Source organism: Chlorocebus sabaeus, chromosome 17, assembly GCF_047675955.1.
Source record: "Chlorocebus sabaeus isolate Y175 chromosome 17, mChlSab1.0.hap1, whole genome shotgun sequence".
In the NCBI taxonomy this organism is placed as follows: Eukaryota; Metazoa; Chordata; class Mammalia; order Primates; family Cercopithecidae; genus Chlorocebus; species Chlorocebus sabaeus.
In genome coordinates this window covers 65,308,302-65,334,142 of record NC_132920.1, presented here as the reverse complement: position 1 = coordinate 65,334,142, position 25,841 = coordinate 65,308,302, and the positions used below count along the sequence as shown (strand labels likewise).

The following is a 25,841-nucleotide window of genomic DNA, read 5'->3' as shown; positions in this document are numbered from 1 at the left end:
TTTGGAAAACATTTTGAAACATGATTTTTATTTATATTTTCATTATTTATATTTTCATTACGTTTAGCGTTGCTTGGAGGCAAATGAAGAAAAAAGAGTTCTGCATTAGTTAGGCAGGGATGTCAGTATATAAGGAATTTCAAAGACATCAATGATAATGGCAAAAACTGCTCATAAATTAAATTAAGAGCTTAATTAAACTGAGGAAAAAAACATATTGCCAAATTACATGCGGGTGTTTTGTAACAACATTTGTCCACTTGCTATGCTTGGGATTTCCAAAGCACATCCCTCTACGAAGGGTATTATAAGATGATTAAATATGCATAGAATGAGTACGTTATGGAAGGCTATGTTAACTGATGTAGTGGGACCACAATAGTATGTGTAAGTGAGATTTTGAAAATGTGCTATGGCAGCAAGTGCAAAGAAGGGTTGAATTTGCAAGTTTGTGCACATATTCTGAGAATCCAGGCAGCCATTTCTCCTTTTGAATTGTTCCCTTGGCTAGGGGGTAAGGCTGAGACACAATACACATTTGAATGTGTCACTTTGTAAATTATCATTGCAATACTAACAGTGTATGTTGAAAAACTGGTACTTTTATGTATTAATATTATCTACCATGAAAACACAATTAAAATTTTAAAATATCACATAAATAAAATAAAGCTCAAATACCACTAGACAGAAAAAAATATTTGGATATTATAGTCTGGGGTCAGAAGATAAAAAACTTATGTAAAGTGCCAAAATTAATTTTTATTTCATTTTAAATGCATCATCGTAACATGGTTTCATAACTGAAATGGCATTTGTCAGACTTTGATATTTTCATTATTAAAGAATTGAGGGAAAACTGATGGTTATGATATTGATATGCAATGTAAAAAAACTTTCTTTTCATTGTTATAGGAAAGAATTGCTCAGAAATCATTGGCCAGTGTCAACCACATGTCTGTTTCCATGGAAACTGCAGCAATATTACTTCAAATAGTTTCATTTGTGAATGTGATGAACAATTTTCAGGTAAAAAAATGCATATATATACATACATATACACAAATAACTTTAATTTTGTCTATGTATTTCAAATTAAATGTGAAATATTTCATTTCTTTTTGAAAAATACAATTTGAGAAGTTATAGATACTGAATACTTTTATGGTAAAGTTTAATAAATCAATTTGGCTAATACAATTACATCATACGGCTGCTAAATGTTTTATAGCATAAGAAGAGTTTGACCAACAGTTCATATGCTTTTCACCATAAAATGACTTACATCTTTCTTCAGACTTGTATTTATGACCAATGAATTTGAAATTGTTCATGTCCTTATTTGGCACTTCTTAACCATGACATTTTAGATTATGGACATTTTCACTGAACACATGTTGAGGTTTCTGTTAATTGCTTAAAAAAAACTCTGCTAAAGGAAGATATTATTAAATCTCTTTTTGATATACAATATGCAGATAAAATATATATATTTTTAAATTATACTTTAAGTTGTGGGTTACATGTGAAGAATGTGCAATTTTGTTACATAGGTATGCATGTGCCATCGTAGTTTGCTCACCCATCAACCCATCACCTGTATTAGGTATTTCTTCTAATGCAATCCCTCCCCTAACCCCTGACCCCCGACAGGCCCCAGTGTGTGATGTTCCCCTCCCTGTGTCCATGTGTTCTCATTGTTCACCTCTCACTTATGACTGAGAACATCCAGCATTTGGTTTTCTGATCCTGTGATAGTTTGCTGAGATTGATGGTTTCCAGCTTCATCCATGTCCCTGCAAAGGACATGATATCATCCTTTTTTTTGTTTGTTTGTTTTTATGGCTGCATAGCATTCCATGGTGTATATGTGCCACATTTTCTTAATCCAGTCTATCATTGATGGACATTTGGGTTGGTTCCAAGTCTTTGCTATTATGAACTGTGCTGCAATAAACATTCATGTGCATGTATCTTCATCATAAGATGATTTATAATCCTGTGGGTATATGTTCAGTAATGGGATTGCTGGGTCAAATGGTATTTCTAGTTCTACATCCTTGAGGAATCACCACACTGTCTTCCACAATGGTTGAACTAATTTACACTCCCACAAACAGTGTAAAAGCATTCCTACTTTTCCACAACCTCTCTAGCATCTGTTGTTTCCTGACTTTTTAATGATCACCATTCTAAATGGCATAAGATGGTATCTCATTGTGGTTTTGATTTGCATTTATCTAATGACCAGTGATGATGAGCATGTTTTCGTATGTCTGTTGGCTGCATAAATGTATTCTTTTGAGAAGTGTCTATTCATATCCTTTGCCCATTTCTTGATGGGGTTGCTTGCTTTTTTCTTGTAAATTTGTAAGTTATTTACAGGTTTTGGATATTAGCCCTTTGTCAGATCGATAGATTACAAAATTTTTCTCCCTTTCTGTAGGTTGCCTATTCACTCTGATGACAATTTCTTTTGCTGTTCAGAAGCTCTTTAGTTAGATTCCATTTGTCAATTTTGGCTTTTGTTGCCATTGCTTTTGGTGTTTTAGACATGAGGTATTTGCCTGTGCCTATGCCTGAATGGAATTCTTCTAGGTTTTTGCTCAGGTTTTCTTCTAGGATTTTTATGATCCTAGGTCTTATGTTTGAGTCTTTGATCCGTCTTGAGTAGATTTTTGTGTAAGTCGCGAGGATGGGGTTCAGTTTCAGTTTTCAGCATATGGCTAGCCAGTTTTCCCAACACCATTTATAAAATAGGGAATCTTTTCCCCATTGCTTTTTTGTGTCAGGTTTGTTGAAGATCAGATGGTGATAGATGTGCGGTGTTATTTCTGAGGTCTCCGTTCTGTTCCATTGGTCTATATATCTGTCTTGGTACTAGTGCCATGCTGTTCTGGTTACTGGAGCCTTGTAGTAAAATTTGAGGTTAGGTAGCTTGATGCTTCCAGCTTTGTTCTTCTTGCCCAGGATTGTCCTGGCTATGTGGGCTCTTTTTTGGTTCCATATGAAGTTTATAGTAGATTTTTCTAATTCTGTGAAGAAAGTCAGTGGTAGCTTGATGGGGATAACACTGAATCTATACTTTGGGCAGTAAGGCCATTTTCACGATATTGATTCTTCCTATTCATGAGCATGGAATGTTTTGCATTTGTTTGTGTCCTCTCTTATTTCATTGAGCAGTGGTTTATAGTTCTCCTTGAAGAGTTCTTTCACAAAATGAAGGCAGAAATAAAGATGTCCTTTGAAACCAGTAAGAACAAAGACACAGCATACCAGCATCGCTGGGACACATTTAAAGCAGTGTATAGAGGGAAATTTATAGCAGTAAATGGCCACAAGAGAAAGCAGGAAAGATCTAAAATTGACACCCTAACATCACAATTAAAAGACCTAGAGAAGCAAGAGCAAACACGTTCAAAAGCTAGCAGAAGACAAGAAATAACTAAGATCAGAGCAGAACTGAAGGAGATAGAGACACAAAAAACCCTTCAAAAAATCAATGAATCCAGGAGCTGTTTTTTTGAAAAGATCAACAAAATTGATAGACCGCTAACCAGACTACTAAAGAAGAAAAGAGAGAAGAATTAAATAGATGAAATAAAAAAGGATAAAGGGGATGTCACCACCAATCTCACAGAAATGCAAACTACTGTCAGAGAATACTATAAACATCTCCATGCAAATAAACTGGAAAATCTAGAAGACATGGATAAATTCCTGGACACATACACTCTCCCAAGACTAAACCAGGAAGAAGTTGAATCTCTGAATAGACCAATAACAGGTTCTGAAGTTGAGGCAATAATTAACAGTCTACCAACCAAAAAAAGTCCAGGACCCAATGGATTCACAGCCGAATTCTACCAGAGATACAAAGAGGAGCTGGTACCACTCCTTCTGAAATTATTCCAATCAATAGAAAAAGAGGGAATCCTCCCTAACTCATTTTATGAGGCCAGCATCATCCTGATACCAAAGTCTGACAGAGACACAACAAAAAAAAGAGAATTTTAGGTCAGTATCCCTGATGAACATTAATGTGAAAATCTTCAATAAAATATTGGCAAAGCGAACATCAGAAAGCTTATCTACCACGATCAAGTCAGCTTCATACCTAAGATGCAAGGCTGGTTCAACATATGCAAATCAATAAACATAATCCATCACATAAACAGAACCAACGACAAAAACCACATGATTATTTCAATAGATGCAGAAAAGGCCTTTGACAAAATTCAACAGCCTTTCATGCTAAAATCTCTCAATAATCTGGGTATCGATGGAACATATCTCAAAATAATAAGAGCTATTTATGACAAACCCACAGCCAATATCATACTGAATGGGCAAAAATTGGAAGCATTCCCTTTGAAAACTGGCACAAGTCAGGGATGCCCTCTCTCACCACTCCTATTCAACATAGTGTTGGAAGTCCTGGCCAGGGCAGTCAGGCAAGAAAAAGAAATAAAGGATATACAAACAGGAATAAAGGAAGTCAAATTGTCTCAGTTTGCAGATGACATGATTGTATATTTAGAAAACTCCATTGACTCAGCCCAAAATCTCCTAAGCTGATAAGCAACTTCAGCAAAGTCTCAGGAAACAAAATCAATTTGCAAAAATCACAAGCATTCCTATACACCAATAACAGACAAACAGATAGCCAAATCATGAGTGAACTCTCATTCGCATTTGCTACTAAGAGAATAAAATATCTAGGAATTCAACTTACAAGGGATGTGAAGGACCTCCTCAAGGATGAAATATTTTTATAGGAGTTCTGTATTTTACTTATCAAAATCAGTTTGTTAGATAACATTTTCCAAGATAATCATGAAGTAAATGATTTCTATTTATTATTCTTTAGAATGTTTGTCTAAATTTAGGTGCTGCAAAGTTGTCAACCCTCTCAATTTATTTCCATTATGCTCTAGTATGTCAGTTTATCCTTGAAATTTAGGAGCCCTCCTCAAATGCTTCCCACAAATTCACCTATTCCAAGGCACTGTTATAATATTTAAAATCTTGTATACTTTTGAAATCTTATTAAATTTGCTAAGTGTCTTTCTTGATTCATGGAGAAATAAACTTCAGTGTTTTATTTAAAAAGTGCAACTTACTGTAATGTTCAAAAACTGATTTCTTTGGTACTTAAATTATTTTAACGGTTTAATTAAATTTTTGAAACTGACTTGAGCAAGATGCAGCTAAATGTAGAGCATTCTGTTACTAAAATGTCAAAGCTTCTGTGCACCCTTAGATTCATTTTCAAAGTCATTCTTTGGAGACTTAAACATTTCTAAAATTTGAATATTGATGAAAAGAAGCAAGAAAAGAGCACATTATGGTATGTTACACTTTTTTCAATAGTAGTTTTGTCACAACAAATTAGTTCTGTTACTCTGTGAGTATTTAAAATTATTTGTGAATTTTGCAATTACAGTTTTTATTTTAGTTGTGTGAATATCATGACCAATTTGTAACAAAATATGAACTATGTGTGAACTACAATACATTTCCTATATTTTCTGCTCCACATTTTTCTATATTTGATCAAAACAATGTATTATGCCACATACTTAACAAAATATGTATTTAAAATTTCACCACAGGAACCAATAACTTTAGTTTTGAATATGTTTTGCAGAATTCACAAATTCCCAATAGCACTACCAATGCTGTCAGATGTCTTGCCTTTGACAGAATAAACTTGCAAAACTTCATTTTAATTTAAGCCACCACGCCCAGCTCAAGCTGGCATTTTTTAACTGTAAATGAAATTGTCTACTAGTTGAGCTGATAGTTTGACAACTATCACTTTACTTTTTGCATGCACACAGGAACTTGCATTAAAAAATGAGAAAAAAAATTTGGGACAGTCATTTGATCTAAATGAAAAGACATGATTCACAGAGTGATCTGTAAGAAGACCTTCTGCTTATTCACCTAAATCATCATCAGAAGACAGTCTTCTAAAATACTTACTAACATTTTAAAAAGTAGATGCTTATGATTGCTCAACTAATGTATGCATTCTTGTTTCTGTACAGTCAGTAATGTCACTAATATCTTACAGTGGATCATTAATAGTGGCACAATTTAGGGGCAACTATGTGTTCGTCATCAATTTTCTAGGGAAACAAATTTGAAACTTAATTTTATTAATTGTAGAATAAGAAATGTTCATCAGTGCATAGTAAAATATGTAAATAGTTGTAGATTTATAACAAGGGCTGCCAAATTTTTCTGTAAAGGGTTAGATAGTAAATATTTTAGACTTCTTGAGCCATATGGTCTCTATCACAATGATTCAACTCTGCTATTGAAGCATGAAAGCAGCCACAGACAAACATAACTGTGTGAATTTCACTATATCAATAAAACTTTGTTTACAAAAGTAGGTGGAAGGTCTTATTCATCTTACAACTATAGTTACCACTGTTTTGTACCATACAATAATTGACCAAACTTCCATAGCAAGAAAATACAGGCAATTATCTATAAACCCTATGAAAAAACTAGCAGCCTCAATTTTCCTCTCATATATAACATAGACATAACTCATAATTTCCTGTGGTTCCTACTGACCAAGCTCACTGGCAGCCTGGAAGCATTGTGCTGGAAGAGTAGCATTATTAGTAACCACCTCAGCATACCAACTGAAAAAAGGAGGAATTACCTACTTTTGTCTGCTTGGGTCTTCAGAGTCCTACAAGCTGTCCTTGATTGATTGATACAATAAAATTTGCATCTGGAAAGCATTGCAAAAGAGAGGTGGGATATCACTGGTTATATTACCATATTATCCTCATGTGAAAAATAATTTTCTGCTTTTGTATAACTCTATATCTCACACTCCTGGAAAAGAAGATGGCAGAATATAAAATACCAAGTGGTGATTTATGAAACCCATCCCTATTTGTTTTAGTGCAACCATAAATAATAGTATTTGTTTAAAACATCCAGGACAAATGGCATTTTAATATTTGGAGAGAACTGAAATACTTCAGCAATATGCTGTCTTCTACCCCATGAGCATAAACTGGTGCTATCCTGAGCGAACTAGAATGATTACCCTGTGAAGGTTTGGTAACTATAGTAGGTTCTTTTTTTTGTTTGTTTTTGTTTTTTTGCAATATTTTGATATCTACAGCCTGTGCCAAAAGTGTATAGGAAGCATCACATTTAAAAGATGTATAAAATATGTCTATATCTATCCATCAGTTATGGCTTAACTGTGCCCCCATCTTGAATTCCCACGTGTTGTGGGAGGGACCTGGTAGGAAGTAATTGAATCATGGGGGCACGTCTTTCCCGTGCTATTCTCATGATAGTGAATAAGTCTCATGAGATCTGATGGTTTAAAAAAAAAATGAGTTCCCCTGCATAAGCTCTCCATCTTTGCTTGCTGTCATCCATGTAAGATGTGACTTGTTCCTCCTTGCCTTCCTCCAGGATTGTGAGGCTTCCACAGCCACATGGAACTGTAGGTCCATTAAACCTCTTTCTTTTGCAGATTGCCCATTCTCAGTTATTTCTTCATCAGCAGCATGAAAACGAACTAATACATCATCTATCTATATATTTCATACATATTTTCTTATATTTTCTTATTGGTTTCTTCAAAACTCTTCAGAAACCAATATATGTATATTTTTCCACCGTGATCAACTGTGCATATTAATATATATTACTGGATATATGAATCTGGATTCATAATCAACATTATGTTCCAATGAGCCATCGTAAAGCTACAGAAAATTAATATTTTTAATGCCTTATCAACCAGTGATTATTATACAATTAGCCTTTATGTCAAGTTCCCATTTCTCTTGAATTTCATTCCAAACAGAATTTTGGAATTAATATCATTTGGAATATTATAGTTGTCATACCTAAAGCAGTTTAATAACCCACATCTAATGCATCCAGACTGCAAATAAGTATGGTGTAGAGTATGCCAATCCTATTTCAAAACTAAAGAGCCATTAGAAATCAAATTCTTGATTTTTCAGATATCTCAAATATTGTGAGATAGAGTATAAATAAGAATCATTAGCCATAAGGTCAAACTTCCATTTCAAACATTATAAAAGTAAAATTAAGAATTAAAATCTAATAGAAAACCACATGAAAATGTATTCTTAATTGTAATCCCAAATTTGAAATGTTACACGAGATTATGCATCCATTAGAAAGTGATTTATTCAAATTTTATAACTATAAGTTTTATTGCTAAATTTTTAAATCTATATTTTTGATCAATGCAAGGACATGTCAAAATTATTATACTATACATTATTAGATAATGACACATTTTCAGATGTGAATTTGATGTAGAAACAGGTGATTGTCAGAAAATAAATTGTTTTTAGTGCGACTAAATTAAAGCTACCATAAACAAATTTAGTTTCAAGATAGGAACGTTTATTTGTAAGGATGTTGGGATATTTGAACCCAAGATGAGTGATGTTAAAAAGGTTTTGCAATGGCATTCAGTGATGGTAACTTCAGCTACCATTTTGGGCATATAACAAGAGATCCAATCTGACTAGTAGATAATAGTGTAAGACATTCAGTTAGCAGTTTAAATCAGAGGGTAGACAGAATATTTTCCAATGTAAAGTACATATTTCTCCATCTGCATAATCCTCACCAGTGGGTAGAATTTATGAAGAATAGAATTTTGTTCATTGAAAGAAAAGCAGGCGGGAGCTAAATCAGATATAACTTTCTTCATTATTAATAATTGAACTTTAATCCTATTTTGAAATTCAATTCTAATAGAGGTTGGAAAATTAATCTCTGTCAATTTAACCCTATCTCTAACATAACCCCCTGCCATGTAGAGAATTGAACTAGTCCTTGCTCTCATAAGTGGAATTTTAAAAAATGATGGAGTTACATGAGCTGATAAGCACACATGTATAGTCAATATTAAGGCTTAGTATTTATAAAATTTGGAATGATAATTTATGGCAAATGTTTAACACATTTAATAATGTAAATTATTTTTTAGGCATTGAATTGGTAGGAGTTTATATAAGTTTGTTCTGGGTTGCTATTAGTTTTACATTGTCAAACTGTATTTTATAGCATTTTTCTTCTTGATTCTCTAGTCACTATGATAATGACTAGCATTGATGGTGACTGTTCTTTCCAAACACAGCATAATCCACAATAACACAACATTTAAAAGCAGAGGCTCTGTATCGATTACTAACATGAACAATTTCCTTTGCTACCATATTCCATCCAGATAAAGAACTAAATCTTCCTCTGAACCTTCCAATTAATTTCTTCCATTGTGATGAATCCTCCATAGATTTATTGGCAAAACATTATTTCCAAGTGTTCTCCACCCTACTATAAATTGTCTCGAAATAGTTTATGTGTCTACCAACAAGGTAGTGTATACTATGAACTTAATAAATAGTAATTACTGATTATTATGAGATCTCGAGATGCTAATGAAACTTTATTGCTTGTATTGAGAAATGAGACTGTAAATTGATTATAAAATGAAAAGACTTGAATGCTCAATAAAGCATATAATTTAGCTAAAGTTATTAAACAGATATACATATCTGCCAATTTGAATTACTTTTTATTGTTCAATGCATAGAACACTTATTTTTTCCTTTTGACTTTTTTTGGTTGACACTTAATAATTACATTTATAGGATACAGAGTGATATTTTGATATATCTATACAATATGTAAGGATCAAATCAGAGTAATTAACATATCCATCACTTCAAACGTTTATCATTTCTTTGTGTTGTGAACATTCAGAATACTCCCTTCTAGATTTTTGAAAATATATAGTAAATCACAGTTAACCACATTCACCTTACAGTGTTGTAGAACACCATGAATCATTCCTTCTATCTAGCTATAATTTTATATCCATTAACCAAACTGTCCCCATCCTCCTTTTCCTTACCCTTCCTAGCATCTAATACTCACAATTTTACACACTACTTCCATGAGCTCAAATTTTATTTAGTTCTCCCATATGAGTGAGAACACACAGTATTTCTCTTTCTGAGCCTGACTTATTTCGCTTAATATAATATCCTACAGGTTTATCCATGTTGCCAGGAATGACAGGATTCCATTCTTTTTATGACCGAATAGTATGCCATTGTGTATATAGACCACATTTTCTTTATCCAAGCATCTCTCGATGGACATCTAGGTTGATTCCATATATTGACTATTATGAATAATGCTATAATAAATATGGGGGTTCAGCTATCCCTTTGGTATACTAATTTCATGTCCTTTGGTTATTTTTAACTACTATTTAATATGCACCTTTCTTTTTCAGAAAGTCCATAAAGTAGTAAATAAAATAGTTAATCTCTTCTCTATTTTACCATTTGAGGAAATGGCAATTTGGAATTATTTGAAGAATATATATTGAGAAATATAATTTGGAATTATTTGAGTCCAATGATTTGATCTTAAATGAATATAATATTTTGCTTCTCTGGTTTATTCATGAAAATGTCAATGAAATATTTAATAATGTGGTATTATCTGTGTATATTTATTTAAGGCCCATAATATCCTGTAGTCATTGAAAGCCAATATGGCTCACTCACTCTGCCATTTTTAAGTTATCTTTTTATTAGTGATATGTAGAAAAGCTGTACATGTCCTGGACGGAAGTCACTTGTCATGTATGCATACCATACAAATAATTTTTTTCTGACTCTGACTTACCTATTAATTAATTAATTAATTAATTAGAGATGGAGTCTTGCTGTGTCACCAGGCTGGAGTGCAGTGGCATGATCTCAGCTCACTTCAACCTGTGCCTCCTGCTTTCAAGCGATTCTCCTGCCTCAGCCTCCCAAGTAGCTGGGACTACAGGCATGTGCCACCACGCCCAACTAATATTTTTTTTTTTTGTATTTTTAGTAGAGACAGGATTTCACCATGCTGGCTAGGATGGTCTCAATCTCCTGACCTCGTGATCTACCCGCCTTGGGCTCCCCAAGTGCTAGGATTACAGGTGGGAGCCACCACCGCATCCAGCCTACTTAATTATTTTTTTCCATGTACTTTGATGAGCAAAAGTTTTCAATGTTAACAAAATAAATTTATCATTTAAAAACACATTTTGTATGTTTCGTGCCTTCTTTAGGAAACGTTTGCATGTTCCAGAATCCCAAAGAATTTCTCCAATGTGTTCTTCTAGAAGACTTATAGTTTTAGCCCTCTGTTTAGGTTTATAATCTACTCAGTTAATTTTTGCATTTCATAGAAGGTTGGTTTGATTTTTTAATGTATGGAAATACAGTTCAGCACCATGTGGCACTTTTCTTTTACCCATAGATTTGCTTGGCATCTTATCATAAATAAATTAAACATATATGTGTGTATGTCTAGTTCAGTAATCTCTATTCTATTCTATTGGTCTATTTTTTCTTTCCTTAGCCAATACTACTGTTTCTTGATTAGTGTGTATTTATATCAAAACTTGAGGTTCTATAAAACAAATCCTCCAGTTTCTTAGTTTTTATCGAGATTGTTCTGACTATTCTAGATCCTTTGCATATACATATAAGTCTTAGAAACCACTTGTCAATTTATTTTAAAACTTCTACCAGAATTTTAATTCAACCTCTTTGATATTTGCCAAATATATGCCAAGGAGTTATTTGCCAAAATGTCTCTTTCCTTTCCTTCTACAGTTACATGTGTGGTAGACTCAGAATTCTCCTACTGGTCACTGAGGCTCTGTTCATTTTAGTTCAGCCATTTGTGGTCCTCTCACTGTTCTTCAGATTAGGTGATTTCTTTGGATAAATAATTGAGTTTACTCATGCATTCTATTTTTGCCTGGTTTTGTTCATTCTTAAAGGACTTTGTGCAGATTTCTGTGTGTTTTTATACAGAATTTTTGTAGTTTTCAGTGACAGAGTTCATCTGAAAAAAAGCTACACCACCAACAGAATAGCAAATTTCAATGTGGCTTTCTCTCTCTCTTTTTCTTTTTAATTTTCAGAACTTTTCTGTGTTTTCAATGAAACAAGCAACTCTTCAGTGATTCTAAACAGGGCCCTTTCAAGTAGAAACAGTAATTTGGGACGTTTAACTAAAATCAATTATGTATAATTAGTCATAACGATCAATTTCTTGTAAAGTGGTCCTGACTTCATTATTATTTGGTAATTGTTTAAAAATGAAATTCACTAATATAAATGAGGAAACCAGTAAATGGAGCACTGTCAAGAGGGTGAATTTAAGGGGAAAGGGAATTGAGTAGCATTTTTCATGTGTTTTTCTTAAGACTAAATGAACCAATTCATGTAAAATACTTGGTGAGCATTTAATTAATTTTAGTTTTTGCTACTTTTGTTATTGTTTGGCATAACAACTTCTCATTCATTTTTTTTTTCCACTATTTTGTGAATACAGTCAAATCCGGTATCCTTTTTATGGCATTCAGGTGTTTATGTAAGTTATGTCTATCTACTTTTATAAGCATTTTTCAATATTTTCTTAACCAATCATTTGCTCTAATCAACTAGTCTTAGTGATTGTATCATGAACAAGCCATATATACTCATATTTTCTCTGCTGTCACTCATATCTTATATCTTCTCTAGAATGAAGTCTCTCTTCTCCTTCACTTCTGCAAATATCCACTTCCTTTACTCCTCCTAATGATTTGCAAAGTTCTTGACAGCAAAGCCTGTGATCGATTCAAATTTACAGCCCTGCTTTATAGCACATATAAGGTATTGAATAAATGTTTGATAATGAGGGAGTACAAGATTTGGGGATGTTCTTAATCTTAAAAGAAGTTCAAAGTATTATCATTCTCTTCTGACAGACATATTTGAAAATAGGTATGACATAATTTTTTAGTCTGAAATCACAGTTATATTTGAGTATTGTACATTCTTATTGCCATGTGTAGAACAAAAAGAATCACAGCTTTCTCTCCATGTTTTATTAACATAGAGAAAAAAAGATTGAAAAATACATCATTTCTCAAAAGTGAAATGTATGATTTGCTACAAATGGCCATATGGAAAATGTGATACCTGTTTATTTTTGACTCAGAGTGTATTTAATTTTTATACTAACTGAAAATTACATGATTGCTTTCTTTGTTTTAAAAGTAAAAAAAAAATGTAATAACTGCTTTTAGTCTTATAGTATTGAATGCATCAATTGGCTCCCCTTGTAGAATGTTGAATTGGCTATCACTGGTGACAGATGTTCTATACATCGCAGTAATACTGCTTATATAATTGTGATAATTTTCCACTTCTAATTTGTCATTTTTAGTGATTTAAAAATCACTTCATGACTGCCTGAAAAATGACTGACGTTTTTCCTATATTAAGTAATTTCTGCTGGTAAAGTGCAAGTCTTTTAATGAGTTCTTGAATTCTGTTGAAGTCTGCATATTTTCATTCTTTGTTCCACTAAACAGGTGTGACAATTTATAGAACTCCATGTAGAAACATCTCTCTAATTACTCCATCTTGGGACTTAGAAATGTGTTTTATGGGGAAATGCCATAAGCTTATTTTTTAGATACAGGAACATTTCTGAACATATGGCTTCAACTTTTATTTAGTACAAAAACTTGAAAATGAAAATCTAGAAAGTTAAATTTATAAGGCATTTTACCTTTTCTCTGTGGGTAACCTTATTATTGTATCTTGTCTGTGATACTCAGTGATATTACAGTTTCAGAAGCTGGCTATAAAAGCACAATACCATAATTATTAAAGTGTCATCATCTTTTCAATAGATATCATACTGGATTTCTTAGAATGTTGATTTGATTCGTGTGAATAAAAATTCTAAATTTTTACAACCTACTTCATCATGTCCAGGCTTACCTTAATAACCCAATCAAATTCTTATTGTATAGGTTTAAAAGCAATTTTAGGTTGGGCTCACGCCTGTAATCCCAGAACTTTGGGAGACCAAGGCAGGTGGATCACAAGGTCAAGAGATCGAGACCATCCTGGCCAACATGGTGAAACCCCATCTCTACTAAAAATATAAAAATTAGCTGGCCTGGTGGCACATGCCTGTGGTCCCAGCTACTCGGGAGACTGAGGCAGGAGAATCACTTGATCCTGGGAGGTGGAGGTTGCAGTGAGTCGAGATCACAACACTGCACTTCAGCCTGGCGACAGAGTGAGACTTTGTCTCAAAAAAATTAATTAATTAATTAATTAAATTTAAAAAAGCAATTTTAGAAATGACTTGTAAGAAATGAATGTTTCCTGATTCAAGATAAAGATTTGGAAATGATTAATGCATTTTGAACTCAAATGTATGCCACAGTTCAGGGGAATTTTCCATCAAGCTTAAAAGCAAATTTAAAAATAATCTGAGATAGTTAATTAAATTAAGATGTACATATAAATATCTTAATGAGCAATCAATTTTGTAAATTTGGGGGAAAATGTAATTTATTTTTCTGTCTTTGATGCATTAGATTTTGTTTGATTGGTATTTGTTAGTCTATCACTGGTAGACCAACTCTGATGGCAGGGTATACTTGAAATAACTTTTATGGAACATCTTTAACAGAGTTTATTCTGTTTGATAAAACAAATATCATGCATCATGACAGATGAACCCACTATTTGTTGTTTAGGACCCAAGGTTTCACTTCAGGAGCAGGGTCGCTAAAAACTGGTTTCTCTAATTCAATCATGCCTTTTTTTGGCAAGTTACTTTTTTTGTTTTTTGTTTTTTTTAATAAGAGAGTAATTGTCATATCTTCTCCCTGACAAATTTTGTTTAAATAATTGCTCTTTAGAGGTGTTATACTTGTATAATGAAGAATATCATTGGGATAGTGAGAAATACAGAGCGAACATCACTTTTGGCTTACTGGAATCATGTAATCAGTTCTGTAATATTCCTTATTTATTATTTTCTGAGTCTAAGATTTTAAAAATGGAATAAATTTAATTACTCCATGAAGAGAAAGCTGGGAAAAGTGCTACGTCTCTCTGTCTCTCTCTCTCTGTCTTTATCTCTCTCTCTCTCTGTGTGTGTGTGTGTGTGTGTGTGTGTGTGTGTCTGTCAGGGGGTATAAAAATTAATAAAATGAGTATATACTTTAGGTAAGGTAAACAACGTATATCAGATGATTTTTATTTCAGTTAATTTAAAATAGTTATTGACTAATGACTTTCTGATCCAATCTCAGATGTTAATTTTAAAATGGTGCCTTCTTATACTTTTCAGAATATTTTCATAGAAAAGTAATTATCTGGCTACTTATCATTAACTAAATATAAAATTATTTTCAAATAGATATCCTTAATCACACAGAATTTCATTAGTATAGCATTATGTGTAAATTTATCCTATAATTTTGAATTTTTAGTTTGTTTTAAAATTTTGAAATATTGTTAATAAACTCATTGTCCCACTGGTTATATATAAAGACCAATGCTAGAAAGATTCAATAAAACTATTATTGAATAAATGAAAAACAGTAGTTCTTTTATCTCATCTAATATAGTTTGTTTTTATGACCCCAAACCAAGAACTGCTTGTATATTTTTAGTGTTTTGAATTCTGTACAATGTTTTCATACAAAGATGGCGTTCAATGATTTTAACTATGAGAAAATAAATACAATAACCATTAAGTACTCTCTCTATATATATGTGTGTGTGTGTGTGTGTGTGTGTGTAGACAGTTGGACTAGGAGGTGGTTACTTTTCCCAAAAGAGACACTATAATTTTCTTAGTAAATTTATTTTGAATGCTGATAAAACACTTTTGTCTGAAAAAATCTGACTTTTATTAAGAGATGAAATTCTGGGATTTTAGTCTATATTGCAAGCATATTTTTTCTCTATGCCTTTGATCTATGTTCTTCTTATCCTCAGCCAAAATGCAAGTCTCTCTGGTTTTGACATTCTCAGCAGCTCTCATTTCTTTCTTAACTTTTCCTCCTCTGTTGTTCACGTCCAGTTCCTTCAGCACTTTTAGTTCTTAGTGCTCTTTCATCTTCACTACTCAAAGTTTTTACTGGTCATCTATTTCTGTGTAATAAACTAACCCTAAATAAAGTGGTTTAAATCAATGACAACCTTTATTTTCATAAATCAGCAATTTTATTTTGATTTTGCTCTGATCATTGTCATCAGGGTGGGTATTGCAAAGACTGGGTACTAGAATTATCTAAAGATTGTTTCCTCACAAATCTGGAAGTTGATGCCAGCCATTGGCTTAGATGTTAGCTGATGCCATCTGTTAGAAGACTTACGTACCAACTTTCTACATGGCATTGGCTTCCTTAGACATGGTACTAAATTCCACAATAAGCTTCAGTAGAAACAGTGAGCTGTATTAACTCTTACGACTTATCCTCAGAAATCATGCACTGTCATTCTCTGTATATTATATGTTCTGAGGATTTTATAGAAGCCCGTTTAGGATAAAGGGGTGGAGAAAGGTCTGGAAGATCAATTTTGGTTGGAAATTTTGCTGAAGCAATTTTTGATAGTCTACTACATGGCACATTCTTTTTTCCTCTTTCTGCAGCTTGCTATAGAATGATAGAAAGTTATGAATTCTACCATGTACCATTTCCCATGGGAGTCATTATTACTTCCTCTAAGTTAACAATTGCATTTATTAAACTATTGCTTTAGACATGTTATTCAAAATCTGCTCCTTCTTTGAGCTCCATGTCACCTTGTATCAGCTTTGCTACTGCTTTTAGCTTTGTCTTTTACTGTCTTCTTGGTTTCTCCTCATTAATTGATGGATACACCTACTTGATAGACTTTCTTTTCAAATACAAAGCTTGTCGTCAGTATTTTAAAATCTTACTTCAAAATTTTTGATCTCTTAAACTGCAAGGAAAATCATAACCACTTTAATGTAACAGCTCATCCACAAAAATGCCAAGAACCCCATCATTACTCTAAAAAACACTGGGCCTTGGGCCTTGTTATCCTTCCTTCTCTCACTTTCTGAATCATTCTACATTTCCTTTTTTTTTTTTTTTTCTTGAGACACAAATCCCATAACCAACAGTGTTGTTTTTCCTGTGGAGGAAATTGTATTTTCTGGGAAAATATTTCATTTTAAGTTCAAGGACTTCAATGTCACCCCATACCTGCTGTTTATTAATCTTGTCCAAAACATTTAACTTTTCTGAAGCTAATTTTTTTCATGTGCAGTAGTTGAGTAAAAAACAAGAGCATTATTCTGAAGTTTAGTTAGATCTTGTATCTAAAATATAAATATTGTGCTTAGCCTCTAGATAGTACCAAATTATTAATTATCGTTTTTCTCTTGCATGTTTATACTTTCATAACTAACCAAAATCCAGGTGTCACAGTTACTGACCACAGTTGGTGGAAATCCCAACATTTTTTAAAGTTTTAAAAATACAATGACCTATAATCTCAGAACTATTGCCAATACATTATTTCCATCTTTTCTTAGGTATTGGTACAGTAACCTCTTTAATTGTCTATTACTTCTTTTTCAAATTCTGCAAGATTTTTGGGTTTGTTTGCTTTTTGTTTAATTTATCTTTCCTAGTTTTCCTTACTCCATCCTCATCAAGGAGATTGTTTCTATCTCCTACACAGAAATGACATATCAACTTTATTATTTATCAATTTATTCTTAACCATACAGTTGCTTACCTTTTTTCTCTACTTTCATTTGCTTGAATCTGTCTACATACAGTGATAACATTCTGACCTGAATTTCTCTCCTTACCGATAGCCTGATGTAATATATTCACGTGAATTTAGCACCATTGGATTCATTATTTGCTATATATTTTTTAATGTCTAAGAACCAGGGACTTAATTCCATTAGATTACTTGATAGAAGTAGACTACCTATGAGGGTAAATTGTTTCATTTCATTAAACCGGTGCCATTGCTTATGAAAGCATAACCTAGGGACCTTAGGAGTTTGACCCAGGGAAAATTATTTAGATTTTTAGCACACAAGAGAGGATATACCAAATAAGAGCACATTATTTAAAAAAAAAAAAAAAAAAAAAAAAAAAACTGTAAATCTTAGGAGAGAAACAATTTTATAAAATCATTATTTACAAGAACAAACCTAGGAATTAGGTAAGAAAAATAGTGAGTTTTAAATAAAATATACCTAAATATATAAACCAGTTAATGAGATGGAGTGATGGCTCTCAAATACAGAAATATAAATTGTTTAGTGTTTGACTTCCTCTCATTTGAACTTTATCTCATCTGTAAATTTTTCCTGTCAGTAAAATCACATTTTTGTACAAATAAGACACTTTATATTTCTGTTTATGTGCTATATGACTGAATCTTATATTCTAGTGAATTCCAAATAATTTGTAAGTCATAATGAAGAGTTGTTCAAGAAATTCAAGGCATGTTATTCAAAAGCTCATCAAATTTGTAACTTCTTACATTAAAAAAAATTTAAGTTAAATTTGTTCCACAAACTTTTCCATAAGAATATGTATCTGACATTTTAATGATAGTGTAAATATGGAAAATATAATTCGTAAAATAATTATAAAACATCTCCCGTTTTGTTATCATCCTAACATACTACCTTCCAAGAGAAAACATAAATCTCCCAAACATATCCATATTCTTCCATGATGGTTATGTTTACTAGACATAAATGGCATTCAGACTTACAAAATATTTTGTTTTAATTACATTTCATCTTCAACATTGGTACACACTTCTTTATATTCATCTTCCAACTCTATGATTTTGTTTTTGAGAAATAATTAAACAAGTACATATTCCAGTGTATCACATGATCCCCTTCAAAGTGCATGGAAACTGACAATATGATGTTAGTTTATGTCCAAAATATATGTACTGTTTATTCAGGCACCGAGTAATGTGAATTAAAGCAAGATGAACAAATGCAATCATGTTCATATAGACTATATATAGAAGAGTTTAACAGCATAAGACATAGCATAATCTAACCAAATTTATTCTCCCATTTAGGTTCTATATTTAGTTTTTAAATGTCTCATTTAAAGCTATAATGCCATGAAAATGTTATTTAATATAGTTTAACACGACATACCATGTTATCTTAACGTTAAAATATCTTAAATATTTTATTAGAAATACAATAGTAATGGTAATTTACATAATCACATGATTTGTATTGTGACCAAGAATACAAATAATTATGATTCATAGAAGAGAAAAAATTAGTCAACTAGTATTTTCCATAGCATTTATTTTACAGTAAGGAATATTTTTCTTTCTAATGGCTCTGGATACAGAGGTAATGAGATCACATTCTGAATTTTCAGTTATGTCAACATAAATTACAATGATATCAGAGTAGGAGTTAGTGAAAAGCTGGTTGTGATATGCTAAGCAATTTGTCCACAATCTGAAAATCACTGGTTTTACTCTCTTGTACTAGTACAATGTACAATCCCAGCATTCATTGTCATTTATCTTTATGTTATTAGTTGATTTTATAAACTTGTTTTTGTTTTTGTTTATTTGTTTGTTTGTCTTTGTTTTCGTTTTTGAAACAGGGTCTCACTTTGTTGCCCAGGCTAGAGTGCAGTGGCATGATCTCAACTCACGGCAGCCTCAACCTCCTGGGCTCAAGTAATCCTCCCACTTCAACCACTGAGTAGCTGGGACCACAGACACAATATATATATATTTTTTTTTTTGTAAAGAATTTTTTTTTTTTTTTTTTTTTTTTTTGTAAAGATGAGGTCTCACTATGTTGCCCAGGCTGGTGTTTTTGTAAACATTCTATGCCATCCTTTATTTTGTTTTTGTTTTTGTTTATTTGTTTGTTTGTTTTTTGAGACGGAGTCGTGCTCTGTCACCTAGGCTGAAGTGCAGTGGCACAATCTCAGCTCACTGCAACCTCTGCCTCCTGGGTTCAAGTGATTCTCCTGCTTCGGCCTCCAAAGTAGTTGGGATTACAGGTGTGTGCCACCACGCCCAGCTAATTTTTGTATTGTTAGTAGAGACAGGGTTTCACTATATTGAACAGGCTGGCCTGAAACTCCTGACCTGATGATCTGCCCTCCTCACCTCCCAAGCCATCCTTTTTTTTATAGCTTCACCTTTGATTTTAGAACTACACAGTATATCCACATCCATCTTCTTAAGTGGATTTGGCATGTAGGTAACAACTTCTTTTCCTGGTATCACACTTAACAACTTACAAATTAATGTAGATGACATGTCAAATTCCAGAGATTTACAGTTAGCTCCCTTTGATTATAGTACTAACATATAAACATCAGTTTTATATCAGCTTGGTTACTGAAAAATTATAAATTATTTTCATGTCTTTGGACTGGCTAACACAGTACTAGCCGTATGTAATAATTTAAAGTTTAAATGTGATATCTATTATATAGCATGGTTAGTGACAATATATTGTATTCTTGATTAATGAATATTGCTTTTAATGCAAAAATATTAGAATGTATATTTAGATTGGTCAGGCTATATCAAGGACATCTAGCTTCATAAATTTTAAAACCAATCTAATATATTAAATTAAAATTGAAATTAATTAAAAATAATAAGAAGTTCTATTTATTGAGTACTTGCTACATGTTAGGCAATGTGTTCATTGTATTTTATGCACTATTTACATTTACTCTTCAGAATGATACCAAATAGTATTTGCCACCTTACTTCCCATTGCACCCATTAATTAGAGAAAAGAAAGCTCAGAAGGCTCTCAAGAGTTTTAAAATTTCTAAAGTCTATACCTTATTAGTGGTAAAAGGGAGGTTTTTAAACATTAATGACATCAGCAGATTTTTCTCCTTCATTCTCAGTCAGAGATAGTATTTTAATTGCTGGCATATATTCTTCTCTTGCTTGCTATTGGTTCTTTAAAGTAAGCACATTTTAAGGAAGATGGTATTACCATAAAGTCTTCTAGAAACATCCTTTTCCTGAGAAAGTATTATTTTGTATCTAATCTCTAATATACACAATTTTAAAAAGCCATACATAAAATTTAAAATGCCATGTGGAGGAAGCTTGTGCATTTTTCTTTGATGTGATTTTAAGTCACAGTGCAATCTGGCAATTGCTATACTTAGGCTAAAGCTAGGGACTTAAAATCTTTGGAAATTTACTTACATCATTTCCTCAACAGATGCTTGGCAGAATAGATGCCTATGTATAGCTGAGGAAGAAAGTTTTTTGAGGATAGTGAGAGATTTGTTGAAGTTTGAATTCCTCTGGCTTTTTGTGACTAAAAAAAAAAAAAAAAAAAAAAAAGAGCTGAATGGTATTCACCAGTATTAATGGCAAAATGTCCCCTTTTCTTGAAAAATATAAATTTTAAAGAAAAATAAAGAAATAAAAAATGCAGAGAAGAATAATTTTAAAAGAAAAACAACATTTGATTTTCATGAAGTTCATGTGACTCATAGATGTGAAGGTGTATATATTTTCTTTCATACTTTGAGTTTTGATCCTATTTTTAGATTCACTGACTTAAAATATTTGATAAAAGAATATATGAAAACATTATGTCCTTGAAATTTTTAATGGAAAAGAAATACATATCTATGTATATTTACTAGATTGAAAATTCAATCTAGTAATTTTTTATGAAGATTTTTAATGAAGATTCAAAAGTATAACTGAAATAATTTCACTGAAATATTTTTTTTTGAAAATTCACTCTGAACTACTCATGACATTATATGTCAAAAAAATTGGTTGTTACCTTACTTCTTCTAATTTAATGCTTAACAAAGTTTATGAACTCATGAAATTTGATGTATTATATAAAGTCACTAGAATTGGCAAATAAAAATGGGAAAACTCCAGTTAAATTTGAATTTCACAAAAGGAATGGATATATTATTATATCTCATATCTTGAATGGGAAATATTTATACTAGAAAACATTATTCTATCAGAAATTCAAATTTAATAGTGTATGATATGTATTATCTGCCAACCCTAGAAGCGAAATTGAACTTTGATTTTATTTCTTCTTTGCTTCAGAGAAAATTTAATTAGATCAAAGAAGCAAAGAAAAGTATTTAAGTAGAGAGCACATAAAATGTTAAAAAGAGTGGGATATTCCTGATACCATATCTCACAGAATCTTGAAGTTTTAACATCTGCAAAGGACATTAAAGATATCCTTCACAGAAATGAATGAGACATTTCTTTGGAAGAGAATAGAGTTTCAGTTTTGGTTTGTTTTTCTTGAAATGTAATAATCACCAGAACTGAAATTGCTCTCTCAGAATTCTCCTTCTATTGGGCTTCCATAGAACTTACACTACTTTGCAATCATAGGTATATCAAGGTATATGTTTTTTATTTGTAATTTCCTTAATAGGTAACCTTTGTCCGAATTAACCAAAGGCACCCAAATACTTAAAAGGACTCTGGAATACAGAAGGGTCATAATGAAAAAGGAGGTTATATTCAGCTCCTGACATGCAAAATAGGGCCATGCATCAAAGATAGATAGATAGATAGATAGATAGATAGATAGATAGATAGATAGATAGATAAGTTTAAAAGACTGGCTATTACGTTGTAAGTCCATCCTGAAGCACTCAGGTCATAGACTTCTCCCTCACTGTCCATAATATTCTTTAACTAAATCTAATGTAGCTAATCTAGCTTAGTGGGAATAATAGCAAAGTCCTGGAGGAATTAAGAATCAAATTTCCCCTATTCTTGCCCCAAAAAGCATGAGAAGAAGGCTTTGAAAAAAGAAAACAGCAAAAAGAAGCTAGATATGTGTCACTGTCTCTTCTTCTAGCTTTGGCTCTGAGTAGGAAGAAGCATCAGAGCATTTCTTGCCGTGATTCCCTATTTAAGGTTCTGGAAACAGAGCGTTTTGTTACTTTCCCTTTAAGGACAACGTGTCATAGGAATGCTCAGGAGGTTAATTTTCCTGAGCTGCCCTTAGTTCTTCTCCGGTATAAACCCAAGAGAGAAACCACTGAGAGTCTGGCTGGAGACTCTGGGGAAAGGAGCAAACAGGGCATTGGAGTTCCCATAGTCAGCGATGTGACTTCTTTATTTTCAAGAGTAATGTTTACATGACAGTAATTAATTCTTTCTAGCTTGGAGACATTTTAGGTATATCTCTCAATATATTATCTTTGTCTGTGGCTTTTATTTATTTTTTTTTTCAAAAGAAGAGCTATAATCAAAATCTACACATTCTTCTTAATATAATTCTGTCATGGATTTTGATTCTGTCTGAACAATTACCCCACACTATTATTTTCTAGCGTTAATCTATATTTGCGGCTCTTTTTCACTTATGTATTTTTAAGTAATGTTGTTAAGCATTATTAAATATGTAGTTTAATTTGGTTTAAATTAATAGGATAATTTGGAGAGGACAGTATACTGTTAATTCATGAAATCTCATAAAGTGACATATCTCTTCACTTATTCAGATTTTTAAATCTTCATTATGATAGTTTCTGTCATATGGGTCTTGTATGAATGTGTGTGTGTGTGTGTGTGTGTAAATAGTCATGTGTATCAGATAGTTTTGTCATTCTAGGGAACAACATATTATTTCTGATTTTTTTTTTATTACTGTTAGTCTTTTGGTAAGGAAATGGCATTGAATGTTGGGCATCAATCTTGTATTCTGCAACCTTGTGGAACTCTTGTATTCATTCAGTATTTTACCTATTCATTCTATGCATTTACTTGCTAGATAATCCAGTTTCTCTGCATATGGTTAGAATAACTAATCTTCCATTTTTTAAATTTTGTTATATAAGTGAGGCAAAAAGGCCTCTGTGTTTTGGCTCCTACATTGATATTTCTTCATTAAAGGATGATATCTGTTAGCTCAAATGCCAGCTGGTACCACACTAAAACTTTTATATATGTAATTATTTTAAAAATAGTCCAGACAAGAAGATTTTTAGCTATTAGATTAATGCAAAAGTAATTGTGCTTTTGGCCTTTACTTTCAATGGCAAAAACCTCAATTAATTTTGTACCAACCTAATATTTAGAGCCTCCCTACTTTATATAACCTGTAAAACTACATATAGCATCTGCTGGGCATTGATGAGCTAAAGCTTTGTAGTGATGAAGCCTAAGCTGCTACTGTCCTTAAGAGCTCTCTGACCCAGAAACTTTCGATGGTGCTGCTTAGTTATCACTTGGACAAGTAAGTCTCTCTCTGATTCCCTTTAACCTCAGGAGTTTCCTTGTGTCCCTTCCCTTCTGGATGGCGGCTTCCTCACAGTTAGTGTCTGGAGGTCTTAAGTTAGAGAGACGTCACCTCTCATGCAACCCTGTCCAAGTGCCACTCAATGAAGTTTGTGTGTGTTCCTGTCTTTTTGATCACATCGTTTTTACTTGATCAACCCGCGAATTTTTCCAATCTCCACATATCTCTTATTTCAATTTTATTTTTCTTTTTGATTTGACCAAGACATCTAGGACAGTAGTAAATAGTTGTACCAGTGAGAATTTTAACAATGTTCCTTATATTAAAGGGAATTAATTTAATTTTTTCCATTTCATATGAAATATACATTGTCCAACATATTCTCCCATGGTTTTATTTGTAACTATCCTAAATGAATTTGTTTCTACTAAATGGTACATATTATATTTTATTTTGAGGATTTATTTCTTTCAACTCATTTGCTTAATGTCGTATTTTATATTCTAGGTCTAAATGTCAACAATGAAATATATATATATTTTTTTACTGAATCCCTTAATAAAAACATTATATACAAAATTATTCAATAAAATATTATCTTATATTTACTGCTTCCATTACCTCAATACCTTTCCTAGTTCCAATCCTTAGTTTTAGTAGTATTTTTTGAAATCATATATACATTATAATGATCCAGAACAATTATTAAAATTTGTTACACTATTATACATTTTATATTGCTGAGGGCAATGTAATTTCTAAATTGTTTTGGTAATGCTCTGTCCCATTAACATTTGTTTCTCAAAATTGTAGAATTTTTTTTCTCTTATTGATTGATTGATTGATTGATTGATACAGGGTCTTACTCTGTCATCCAGACTGTAGGGCAGTGGCACAATCACTGCTCACTGCAGCCTCAATTTCTCAGCTTCAAGGGATCCTCCCACCTCAGCCTCATGAGTAGCTGGGACCAGCCAACACGCCCAGCAAATTTAAAAACTTTTGTAGAGATGGGGTCTTGTGATATTGCCTACCCAGGCTGGTTGTGAACTCCTGGGCTCAAGTGATCCTCCTGCCTCGGCCGCCCAAAGTGCTGCGATTACAAGAGTGGGAGTAAGCAATCATGCCTGGCTCGATTTTGTTTTGGTAGTAGAAAGTTCCTCCAATTTGTATTTTAAATATATATATATTTATTTTGATGTTAATTGTGCTTTTCTCTGACTCTGATATAAATTTAATTCCAATTTTTATTTGTCTATAAATTCTAACTTACGTTACCCTTCTCCTTTTCCATTTCATTCTATTATCTTTCTTTCTTTGTTTGGTTAGTTGGTGTTTGTTTGTTTGTGACAGAGCCTCACTCTGTCACCCAGGCTGGAATACAGTGGCACAGTAATGGCTCACTGCCACCTGGAACCCCTGGACTCAAGTGATTTTCCCACCTCAGGTTCTGAAGTAGCTAGCACGGCAGGTGTACATCACTACATCTGGCTAATTAAAAAAAAAAAAAAAAAAAAAAAAACGGGGGAGATGAGGTCCCATTATGTTGCTCAGGCTATTCTCAAACTCCTGGCCTCATGTGATCCTCCCTCTTCAGCCTCCCAAAGTGCTAAAATTACAGACGTGAATCACCACAACTGGTTTCTGCCATCTTTATATCT

General features: G+C 32.6%; 1 protein-coding gene across 1 annotated transcript in view; it reads left to right on the top strand.

Annotated features, from left to right (window-relative positions):
• The window catches only part of LOC119620186 (protein eyes shut homolog), a 359,552-nt gene that overhangs the window by 183,201 nt on the left and 150,510 nt on the right, over positions 1 to 25,841 (top strand). Inside the window, exon 5 of the mRNA XM_073006120.1 lies at positions 916 to 1,029. Within this exon, the coding sequence (XP_072862221.1) occupies positions 916 to 1,029 (114 nt within the window). The remainder of the gene's footprint in view (positions 1 to 915; positions 1,030 to 25,841) is intronic.